Source organism: Pan paniscus, chromosome 19, assembly GCF_029289425.2.
Source record: "Pan paniscus chromosome 19, NHGRI_mPanPan1-v2.0_pri, whole genome shotgun sequence".
NCBI lineage: Eukaryota > Metazoa > Chordata > Mammalia > Primates > Hominidae > Pan > Pan paniscus.
The window spans coordinates 76,893,411-76,905,917 of record NC_073268.2 but is presented as its reverse complement, the minus strand read 5'-3'; the positions used below and the strand labels follow the sequence as shown (position 1 = coordinate 76,905,917).

Sequence of the window (12,507 nt, the reverse complement as noted above, 5' to 3'; positions counted from 1 at the left end):
GGTGTGGTGACACATGCCTGTAATCTCAGCTACTCGGGAGGCTGAGGCAGGAGAATCGCTTGAACCTGGGAGGCAGAGGTTGCAGTGAGCCGAGATCGCACCACTGCATTCCAGCCTGGGCGAAGAGTGAGACTCTGTCTCAAAAAAAAAAAGTATCTACAGATTTCACATAAGCTAACATGCTGGGAAGTATGTTTTAGGTATTCAACCACATGTGTACTTACAGGGACGCTCCAGACCTGCATTCCATCACTGTAGCCAATCATAATCAACAAAGGCGGTTCATTCCCAGTACTATGTATTTCATGAAATTCCAGATTTCTTGATGTATCTGCATTAGAATTAAGTAACAAAGAAGCAAATTTAAAAGACATAATGGCAATCAAGAAAACAACTGTATTTCTTTAATGCCTGATTCAATCTTTACACCTGTCTAGCAACCATCCTCTCTTCTCTTCATAGCCAGAATTCTCAAAGTTGTCCATCCTGGCTATCTATTTCCTTATATATCTGTCATTCCTTGGCCCATTTCAACATAGCTTCTAGCCACACCATTTAAATAATATCAAACATTTAAGGAAAAAAAAACAGGGCTGGGCATGGTGGCTTACACCTATAATCCCAGTATTTTGAGAGGACGAAGTAGAAGGATCACCTGAGGCCAGGAGTTCAAGACCAGCCTAGGCAACACAGCAAGATCCTGTCTCTATTTCAAATAAATAGGCTGGGCCCGGTGGCTCACATCTGTGATCCCAGCACTTTGGGAGGCTGGGGCAGGCAGATCATGAGGTCAGGAGTTCAAGACCAACCTGGCCAACGTGGTGAAACCCCATCTCCACTAAAAACTACAAAAATTAGTCGGGTGTGGTGCCGCACCTGTAATCCCAGCTAATGGGGAGGTTGAGGCACAAGAATCTCTTGAACCCAGGAGGCAGAGGTTGCAGTGAGCCAAGATTGTGCCACTGCACTCTAGCCTGGGTGACACAGCAAGACTCCGTCTCGAAAATAGTAATTATTATTATTATTAGCTGGGCTTGGTGGCACACACTTACAGTCCTAGATACTCTGGAGACTGAAGTGGAAGGAGCCTTTAAGCAAAATAATTCAAGGCTGTGGTGAGCTATGATGGCACCACTGTACTCCAGCTTGGGTGACAGAGTAAGGCCCTGGCTCTAAAAATAATAATAACATCAATTCTCCACAAACTTTTTTTTTTTTTTTTTGAGACAGAATCTCACTCCTTCATCCAGGCTGGAGTACAGTGGTGCCATCATAGCTCACTGCAGCCTCAACCTTCTATGCTCAGGTGATCCTCCTACCTCAGCCTCCCAAGCAGCTGGGACTACGGGCATACGCCATAATGCCCAGCTAATTTTTTGTAAATGTTTGTAGAGACAGGGTTTCGCCATGTTGCCAGGCTGGTCTCAAACTCCTGAGCTCAAGCAATCCACCTGCCTTGGCTTCCCAAAGTGCTGGGATTGCAGGTATGAGCCATCACTTCCGGCCTTACACACTTTTCTAAAAAACAGAAGAGAAGGGAATAAGTACCAACTCGTTCTGAGGCAACCAAAACCAGACTAAGAAATTACAAGAAAACTATAAATCAATCCACCTCATGAATGTATATATAAAAATACTTTACAAAGACTAGCAAATTGAATCCCACAATATAGAAAGGATAATCAATCACTAAAATATAGGGTTTATCCCACAAATGTAAGATGGTTTAACATCGGAAAAATCAATTATCATTTGCCAACATTAACAGAATAAAGGCAAAAAATCATATGATCATTTCAATATATGTTAAAAAAGCATTTGCTAAAATGCAATAGCTATTTTATTTTTAAAAACTCAGCAAATCAAGAATAAAGGATGTCTATGAAAATACTAAGCTAACATCATATTTATGGTAAAAGACTGAATGCTTCCTCCCTATGAGGCAGAACAAGACAAAGATGCCTAAACTTAAAACTTATATTCAACACTGTACTAGAGGCCCTAGACAGTGCAATTAGGAAAGAAAAATAAATGATGTAAAGATTGGAAGGGGAAAAGTACACTTGACCCTTGAACAATGTGGAGGGTAGGGGTGCTAAGTACCCCCCATCCCCCAATGCAGTCAAAATCCACGTATAGACTGAGTAATCCCGGCACTTTGGGAGGCCAAGGTGGGCATACCGCTTGAGCCCAGGAGTCTGAGACCAGCCTGGGCAACATGGCGAAACCCCATCTCTACAAAAAATACAAAAATTGGCCGGGCGTGGTGGCTCACACCTGTAATCCCAGCACTTTGGGAGGCGGAGGCAGGCAGATCACCTGAGGTCGAGAATTCGAGACCAGCCTGACCAAGATGGAGAAACCCGGTCTCTACTGGAAATACAAAATTAGCCGGGCATGGTGGTGCGTATGCCTGTAATCCCAGCTACACGGGAGGCTGCAGCAGGAGAATGGCTTGAACCCAGGAGGCAGAGGTTGAGGTAAGCCGAGATCAAGCCATTGCACTCCAGCCTGGGCAACAAGAGCAAAACTCTGTCTCAAAAAAATAATAACAATAATACAAAAATTAGCTGGGCTTGGTGAAAAGCACCTGCAGTCTCAGTTGCTGGGGAGACTGAAATGGGAAGATAGCTTGAGCCCGGGAGGTCAAGGATGCAGTAAGGTGTGATCATACTACTGCACTCCACTCCAGCCTGGGTGACAGAGTGAGACCCTGTCTCCACCATAAAAAAAAAAAAAAAAAAAAAAAAAAAAAAAAAAAAAAAGTATAGTGTAAGTTTTTGGGGTTGTTTTGTTTTTTTTTGTTTTGTTTTTTGAGACAGAGTCTTGCTCTGTTGTCCAGGCTGGAATACAGTGGCACAATCTCAGCTCACTGTAGTCTCCACCACGCCTGGCTAATTTTTGTATATTTAGTAGAGATGGGGTTTTGTCATGTTGCCCCAGCTGGTCTTGAGTGCCTGGCCTCAAGAGATCCATCCGCCTCGGCCTTCCAAAGTGCTGGGAGGGAATAAAGGCATGAGCCACCATGTATAACTTTTGACTCACCCAAAAACTTAACTGCTAATAGCTTACTGCTGGCCAGAAGGCTTACTGTTAAAATAAAGTCAATTAACATATATTTTGTATATGTTTTCTATACTGTATTCTTCGAATATACAGAAGAGAAAATATCCATTAATGGAAGTGGATCATCAAAAAAAGTCTGCATCCTGCTGGGTGCGGTAGCTCAGGCCTGTAATCCCAGCACTTTAGGAGGCTGAGGAGGGTAGATCACCTGAGTTCAGGAGTTCCAGACCAGCCTGGCCAGCATGGTGAAACCCCATCTCTACTAAAAATACAAAAAATTAGCCGGGTGTGGTGGTGGGTGCCTGTAATCCCAGCTACTCAGGAGGCTGAAGCAGAAGAATTGCTTGAACCCAGGAGGTGGAGGTTACAGTGAGCCGAGATCACACCACTGCACTCCAGCCTGGGCAACAACAGCGAAACTCCATCTCCATAAAAAAAAAGTCTTCATCCTTGTCTTCACAGTGAGTAGGCTGAGGAAGAGGAAGAACAGGAGGGGTTGGTCATCTCCCTCAGGGGTAACAGAGGCAGAGGAGGTGGAGGAGGTGGAAGGGAGGGCAATAGAGGCAGGCACACTCAGTATAACTTTATGGAAATATACTGTACTTCCTCTCTGACATTTTTGCAAATTTCTCTAAAAATGTTTCTATACAGGACCAATCCTTCTTCCATCATTTGCTTTCATTTCAGTGCCAGTATTATAGAAAGATCTATGTCTAAAAGAAGCCAAAAGCAGTCTTAAATAATTGGAAGCTTTCTGGCAGACTGTCTAACATCAGTCTTCTGGCACTGTTTCCTCTACATCTTCTTCCTCATCATCTGGCACTGGTTTGGAAGCACTGAGCTCCATCAAGCTGTCTTCTCTTAACTTCTCTGGTGTGGTGTCTATTAGTTCTTGAATTTCTCCAAAACAGATATCTTGAAATGCTTCACGTCTCATCTTTTTTGCCATATCTACAACTTCTTTCATGATTTTCTTTTCTTTTCTTTTTTTTTTTTTTGAGACAAGTCTCACTCTGTCACCCAAGCTGGAATACAGTGGCATGATCTCAGCTCACTGAAACTCCGCCTCCCAGGCTCAAGCGATTCTCATGCCTCAGCCTCCCAAGTAGCTGGGATTACAGGCACCACCACGTCTGGATAATTTTTGTATTTTTAGTAGAGACAGGGTTTCGCCATGTTGGCCAGGCTGGTCTCAAACTCCTGACCTAAGGTGATCTGCCGTCCTGGGTCTCCCAAAGTGCTGGGATTACAGGGATGAGACACCATGCCCGGCCCTCTTTCATGACTTTCTTGATGGTATCTATCGTAAATCCTGTAAGTCATGCAAAACATTTGGACAGTTTTCCCCAGCAGGAATTTATTGTTTCAAGCTTGCTGACTTTCATGGTTATTTCTGTAACATTGATGGCACCTTCAATGGTGTGATCCTTCCACACTTTCCTGATGTTCTATCAGGGTTCTCTTTCACAGAGTTGACAATCCTTTCCATAGAGTATCATGTGTGGTGAGCCTTAAAAGGTCCATGTGACCCTTTGATCTAGAGGCCCAACAACAAGATAGAGACACCATGTCTGGGGGCAAGTAGACCACTTCCATACTTTTGGGGTTGAATTCATGACATTTCTGGTGGCCATGGGCACTGTGCAATATCAATAAAACTTTTTTTTTTTTTTGAGACTGAGTCTCACTCTGTCTCCCAGGCTGGAGTGCAGTGGCACGATCTCAGCTAACTGTAACCTCTGCCTCCCTGGTCCAAGCGATTCTCCTGCCTCAGCCTCCTGAGTAGCTGGGATTATAGGCACGCACCACCATGCCCGGCTAATTTTTGTACTAGTAGAGATGGGGTATCACCATGTTGGCCAGGCTGGTCTCGAACTCCTGACCTCAAGTGATCCACCCACCTCGGCCCCCCAAAGTGCTGGGATTACAGGCGTGAAGCACTGCACCCAGCCTCAAAAAAAACTTTAAAAGGCAGTCTCTTACTGGCCAGGTACTTCCTGACTTTGGGAACAAGCATCAATGCAGTCAATCCAGAAAAAGGGTTCCCACTGTCTAGGTCTTCTTGTTGTACAATGAAAAGACTAGCAGCTGCTGTTTATCTTTTCCCTCCAAGGCTCAGGGGTTAGCAGCATTATAGATAAGGACAGTCCTGATTATAAACTTGACTGTATTTGCACAAAACAATAGAGTTAGTCTATCCCTTCCTGGCCTTAATTCCGGGTGTGCACTTCTCTTCCTTACTAATAAATGTCTTTTGTGGCATTTTTTTCCCAGAATAGGGCACTTCTCTCAGCATTAAAAAACTCGTTCAGGCAGATAACCTTTCTCCTCAATGATTTTCTTAATGGTATCTGGGAACTCCCCTGCTGCCTCTTGGTCGGCAGAAGTTGCTTCTTTTTATCTTGACATTTTTTAAACCAAACTTCTTTCTACAATTATCAAACCACCCTTTTCTGGCATTAAATTCTCCAGTTTTAGATTTTTCACCTTCCTTTTGCTTTAAGTTGTCATATAATGACTTTGCTTTTTCTCAAATCATATTAGAGTCTATAGTAAGTCTTTCTTTTTCTTTTTCTTTTTTTTTTTTTGAGACGGTGTCTGTCTTCGTTGCCCAGGCGGCTGGAGTGCAGCCGCACGATCTCGGCTCACTACAAGCTCCGCCTCTCGGGTTCACGCCATTCTCCTGCCTCAGCCTCCCGAGTAGCTGGGACTACAGGCGCCCGCCACCGCGCCCGGCTAATTTTTTGTATTTTTAGTAGAAACGGGGTTTCACCATGTTAGCCAGGATGGTCTCGATCTCCTGACCGCGTGATCCACCCGCCTCGGCCTCCCAAAGTGCTGGGATTACAGGCGTGAGCCACCGCGCCCGGCTAGGTGAGTCTTTCTTACAGCATCCTGCACCCATGTAAAAGCTGCATTTATTTTAATTAAATTTTTTTTTTTTTGAGACAAGGTTTCACTCCCATTGCCCAGGCTGAAGTGCAATGTGCTATCTCAGCTCACTGCAACCTCTGCCTCCCAAGCTCAAGCGATCTCCTGCCTGGGACTACAAGCACACGCCACCACATTCAGCTAATTTTCATAAAGACGGGGTTTTGCCATGTTGCCCAGACTAGTCTTGAACTCCTGAGCTCAAGTGATCTGCCCGCCTCAGTCTCCCAAAGTGCTGGGATTACAAGTGTGAGCCACCGCGCCTGGCCTAAAAGCTGCATTTTCTTTTTTTCTGTTTTTTGAGACAGAGTCTCACTCTGTCGCTCAGGCTGGAGTGCAGTGGCACGATCTCAGCTCACTGCAACCTCCACCTCCCGGGTTCAAATGATTCTCCTGCCTCAGCCTCCCAAGTAGCTGGGATTACAGGCACCCGCCACAACACCCAGCTAATTTTTGTATTTTTAGTATAGACGGTGTTTCACCATGTTGGCCAGGCTGGTCTCAAACTCCTGGCCTCAGGTGATCCACCCACCTTGGCCTCCCAAAGTGCTGGGATTACAGCCATGAGCCACCACGCCCAGCCTGCATTTTCAATATGAGATAAAAAAGTATTAAGTAAAATGTGCAAGGTTTTGGTGCCTGCTGGTGTCACTGCAATGACAGCATCAAGAATTTCCTTTCCTTGGACTGAGCATGGTGGCTCATGCCTGTAATCTCAGCACTTTGGGAGATGAAAGTGGGCGGATCACTTGAGCTCAGGAGTTTGAGACCAGCCTGGGCAACATGGCAAAACCCCATCTCTACAAAAAAATACAAAAATTAGCCAGGCGCTGTGGCACACGCCTACAGTCCCAGTTACTTCGGAGGCTGAGGTGGGAAGATTGCTTGAGCCCCAGAGGTGGAGGCTGCACTGAGCTGAGACTGTACCACTGCACTCCAGCCTAGGTGACAGAGGAAGACACTGTCTCGAAGAAAAAAAAAAAATTCCTTTTCTTTTTTAACAATAGTCCTTAGGCCAGATTCCTTTACCTTGAAATGGTGGGCAATCACAGCTGCAGACTTCAATCTACAGTACATATCAATCAATTCAACTTTTTATCATGATGTCATGACTTCTCTCTGATTCTTGGGAGAATCTCCAGCATCACTAGTGGGCACTTCATATGGGTCCCATCGTGGTATTCAAGGTTTATAGTTTTACAATTAACATGATGCAAAATAGGTGAGAATCTAAAGAGATCACTTTTTACTTTGACACAGCAATTTACTAGAAAGATAAACTGCTCACCAGAGATGATTTTAAGTGAATACTCGCAATTCTTGAGCTCCCTGCAACAGCGGCAGGAGGTCACTACAAAATTATTACAGTAGTACAGTATGTACTACAGTTAATTTTATGCAGTTAAAATTCAATTGCATTCAATTCAACTACATCTATACGTTTACATGATTACAGATGGCACCATGTACTGTCTGTTAAGTGTGTGTGTACATTTTGATAAATCTTAACTTTTTATAATAGATTTGTGTGTGTGTGTGTATCTATACATACATATATACATAGAGAGAGAGAGAGACATACTTTTCTTTCTTTTTTTATTTTTTTGACACAGAGTCTCACTCTGTCACCCAGGCTGGAGTGCACTGGCACAATCTTGGCTCACTGCAACCTCCACCTCCTGGGCTCTAGCACATCTCCTGCCTCAGTCTCCCAAGAAGCTGGGATTACAGGCGTGTGCCACCACGCCTGGCTTTTTCTTTTTTTTTTTTTTTTTTTGTATTTTTAGTAGAGATGGAGTGTCACCACATTGGCCAGGCTAGTCCTGAACTCCTGACCTCAAATGATCCACCTGCCTCGGCCTCCCAAAGTACTGGGATTACAGGCGTGAGCCACCGTGCCTGGCCTAGATTTGTGTATATTTTATAGTAAATGATAAAATAGGTTAGTATCTATACATCTTATGCATTCATGACATATCTTTTTCTTAATTTTTTTGATGTTTCTAGGCTATGTGGTTCATCTGCAAGTTTTGTCAAAGTGTCACACAAATCTCCAAAAAATTTTCCAATGTATTTATTCCAAAAAGTTTGGGTATAACTAAAGTGGACCCGCACAGTTCAAACCCACATTATTAAAGGGTCACCTATATTCTATTTTTTTGGTGTTGGTTACATAAGCATTGGATTTGTAAAAACTCATTCACTAATCTATACTTTTGTGTTATTTGCCATATTTTGTACAATAAATGTTTTCCAAAATCATAAAGCAATAAACATTCCTCTTCCTCAACTTGATTTCATCGCTCTCCTCTCCAACTTTTATTTATTTATTTTTTTTTGGAGACAGACTCACTCCATCACCCAGGCTGGAGTGCAGTGGTGTGATCTCGGCTCACTGCAACCTCCGCCTCCCCAGTTAAAATGATTCTAGTGCCTCAGCCTCCTGAGTAGCTGGAATTACAGATGTGCGTCACCACGCCTGGCTAATTTTTGTATTTTTAGTAGAGGCAGGGTCTTGCCATGTTAGCCAGGCTGGTCTCAAACTCCTGACCTCAAGTGATCTGCCCACCTCAGCCTCCCAAAGTGCTGGGATTACAGATGTCAGCCACCACACCCAGCCTCCCCTCTCCTTCTAGAAGCTAAATTCCTTAATTGGGTCATTCACAACTGTCATTATTTTTCATCTAACATTTACCCCAAACCCACTTCAGAATGTCCCTAACACTCCTCCCATTTCTGGTCACCACTAATGGTCACCAATAATCTCTAAGCTGTTCCATCCAATAGATAATTTTCAAGCACATCTTTTTAGACTACGCAGCAACTAGAACCAATGGTCACCATTTATTCCTTAAAATACTCTCCCTTGGTCTTTCAGGGATAATCCTCTAACTTTTCTTCACTTTCTCTAGTCACTCCTTCACCATTCTCTCTGCTGGAGCATTCTTTTCTACCTAGTCTCTAAATATTGGAGTTACTCAAAACCAATTTCTAAATTTCCATTTCTTACCATATATCCTCTCCTAGGTTAACTCATTCCACCCATTACTTCAACTAGTATCTGCTAGTGACTTCCTCAATATAGAGTTTGGATGTCTCCACAGGAGTGCAAACTCCACTCAAAGATCATGACTTCCTCACCAAGCCTGATTTTCCTCCAGGGTTCCTTATTTTGGTGAAAAGCATCATTACCCCACTGGCAAAGCCAGGAACCACTTTCTTCCTCACCTATACCAGTAAATCTATCCCAAGTCCCTGTGTCTTCCTAAACAGTTCTCTTCATTCCTCTTACACCACCACCACCCTGTCTAAGCTACAACAACTACTCCAAAAGCATACATGGCTTCCTGCTTCCACCACTGCTCACCAAACTTCACGTAAGAGTTGAACTGCTTCTTTTTTGTTTTGTTTTGTTTTGTTTTGAGACAGGGTCTCACTCTGTTGTCCAAACTGGAGTACAATGACACAAACATGACTCACTATAGCCACAACCTCCTGGGCTCGAGGAATCCTCTTGCCTCAGCCTCCCATGTAGCTGGGACCATAGGTACGTGCCACCATGCCTGGCTACTTTTTTTATTTTTTTTTTGTAGAGATGGGATTTCACTCTGTTGCCCAGGCTGGTCTAAAACTTCTGACCTCAAACAGTTCTCCACCTTGGCCTTCCAAAGTGCTGAGATTACAGGTGTGAACCACCAAGCCCAGCCAAAACTGCTCTTTTTTTTTTTTTTTTTTTTTTTTGAGACGGAGTCTTGCTCTATCGCCCAGGCTGGAGTGCAGTGGCTCGATCTCGGCTCACTGCAATCCCTACCTCCCAGCAAACTGCTCTTTTTAAAACACCAACAATGACATACCTCTTTACCTCCATCTCCCGTATTAATGACTTCCTATTCTCAAAGATAAAAATCAAAATTATTAAATGGCTAATACATCAGTAATTCTTTAATGCCCATTTTCTTTTGACAGGAATTCATTGTTGCCATGTTAATAGCACATGATTCCATATCCAGCAAAATTCAGAATTATAAACTTATGTACCTAGGGCATAATTATTTTTACACCTGACATTCAAATGGTGTTTTTGGCTGGGCGTGGTGGCTCACGCCTGTAATCCCAACACTTTGGGAGGCTGAGGCGGGCAGATCACTTGAGGTCAGAAGTTCAAGACCAACCAGGACAAAATGCTGAAACTAAAATACAAAAATTACTAAAAATACAAAAATTAGCTGGGCGTGATGGTGCATGCTTGTAATCCTAGCTACTTGAGAGGCTGAGGCAAGAGGACTGCTTGAACCCAGGAGGCGGATGTTGCAGTGAGTCAAGATTGTGTCACTATACTCCAGCCTAAGGGACAGAGTGAGACTCTGTCTCATAAATAAATAAGTAAATAAATAAATAAACAAATGGTGTTTTATAAGTTTCTATGTGCTTTTGTGTACATCATCAAATCTGACATATCAATTCTGTTTTATTTATTTATTTTTGAGACGGAATCCTGTTTTTTTGTTGTTCTTGTTTTGTTTTTTGTTCCGTTTTTGTTTTCTTTTGAGACAGAGTCTCGCTCTGTCACTAAGGTTGGAGTGTAGTGATGCAATCTTGGCTCACTGCAACCTCTGCCTCCCAGGTTCAAGCAATTCTCTCCACCTCAGTCTCCCAAGCAGCTGGGATTACAGATGCCCGCCACCACACCCAGCTAATTTTTGTATTACTTAGTAAAGACGGGGTTTCACCATGTTGGCCAGGCTGGTCTTGAACTCCTGACCTCAGGTGATCCACCTGCCTCAGCCTCCCAAAGTGCTGGGATTACAGGCGTGAGCCACTGTGCCTGGCCCTGGAATCCTTTTTTATATGCAGAGAGGTCAACTTCATTTTATCATTGGCAAAAACAAGTTAGGTATACTTTACTCATAACTGAATGAGAAATCTTAGGGCTTTTTGATACTCAATCCAATCATCTTTCTACCACAAGTACCATCTTGATCCCAGGTTCAAATGCCACACATAAAACCCCTGAGGTCATAATATATACAAAATCTCCTTTTTCTTATTTTAGATTTCACTTAGTCACTTTCTCTGGATGGTGGTGATACAGCAGATTTCTTTTATTATTATTTCTTTTTGTAAATACAGACAGAGTTTCACTGTGTTGCCCAGACTGGTCTCGAACTCCTGGGCTCAAGCAGTACTCTTGCCTCAACCTCCCAAAGTGCTGGATTACAGGCATAAGCCACCAGGCCTGGCCAGACTTTATTGTTCTTGAACAAAAACCTTAATTTTGTAGAAATGTTATATTATTCCTCAAAGTTATTATACATTTAAGTAAATCCTTTTTCCTTGGCTTTCCTTTCATTTTATATCCTCTATCATAGAATCACTATTTATTTTCTCCACTGCTGCTCTTTTTTTTTTTTTTTTTTTTTGTGAGACGGAGTCTCGCTCTGTCACCCAGGCCAGTGCAGTGGTGCAATCTCAGCTCAGCTCACTGCAAGCTCTGCCTCCCAGGTTCACACCATTCTTCTGCCTCAGCCTCCCGAGTAGCTGGGACTACAGGCGCCCGTCACCACGCCTGGCTAATTTTTTGTATTTTTAGTAGAGACGGGGTTCTACCGTGTTAGCCAGGATGGTCTCAATCTCCTGACCTCGTGATCTGCCCGCCCCAGCCTCCCAAAGTGCTGGGATTACAGGCGTGAGCCATCGTACCCGGCCTATTTTCTTTACTGGCTTCTTTTTTCTTATTCTACCTCTAAATCTGAACTTTACGGTCTTTCCTATAGAGACATCTAGCATTCTTGCATGGTTTCAGCCAACTACAATGTCCTCCCTTCCTTTGATTCACCCATCCTTCAAAACCTTGTCCAGTCTTAACTTATCTGTGAATCTTCCATGACTGCACTCAGTATACTCTCCCTCCTTAGAAGACTGTTTGCAATTGGTGGGAGGATAGGGATACTGGATTTCTATTCACACCTCAAAAGTCAAGGTGTAAAGTGAAACCGAATCTTTTTTTTTTTTTTTTTTTGAGACAGAGTCTCACTCTGTCACCCAGGCTGGAGTGCAGTGGTGCAATCTCAGCTCACTGCAACCTCCACCTCCTGGCTTCAAGCAATTCTCTTGCCTCAGCCTCCCAAGTAGCTTGGATTACGGGCACCTGCCACCATGCCCAGCTTATTTTTTATTTATTTATTTATTTATTTTGTATTTTTAGTAGAGACGGGGTTTCACCATGTTGGCCAGGCTGGTCTTGAACTCTTGACCTCAGGAGATCCACCTGCCTCGGCCTCCCAAAGCATTGGGATTACAGGCATGAGCCACCACGCCCAGCCGAAACTGAATCTTTCTTCCCAAACCTGCTTCTTTCTTTTCCTTCCTCCCTTCCCTCCTTCCCTCCCTCATTTATTCATTCATTCATTCAGAGGTAGGGTCTTGCCCTGTCACCCAGTCTGAAGCGCAGTGACACAAACACAGCCCGCTGAAGCCTCGACCTCCTGGGCTGAAGCAATCCTCCCACCT

At 43.7% G+C, this 12,507-nt stretch overlaps 1 protein-coding gene across 10 annotated transcripts in view; it reads right to left on the bottom strand.

Annotated features, from left to right (window-relative positions):
- Nucleotides 1-12,507, bottom strand: part of BCAS3 (BCAS3 microtubule associated cell migration factor) — a 717,859-nt gene that overhangs the window by 685,708 nt on the left and 19,644 nt on the right. For all 10 annotated transcript variants that reach the window (XM_063599306.1, XM_063599304.1, XM_063599309.1 and 7 more), the window contains one exon: nt 225-331. In XM_063599306.1, coding sequence (XP_063455376.1) covers nt 225-331 — 107 coding nt within the window. The remainder of the gene's footprint in view (nt 1-224; nt 332-12,507) is intronic.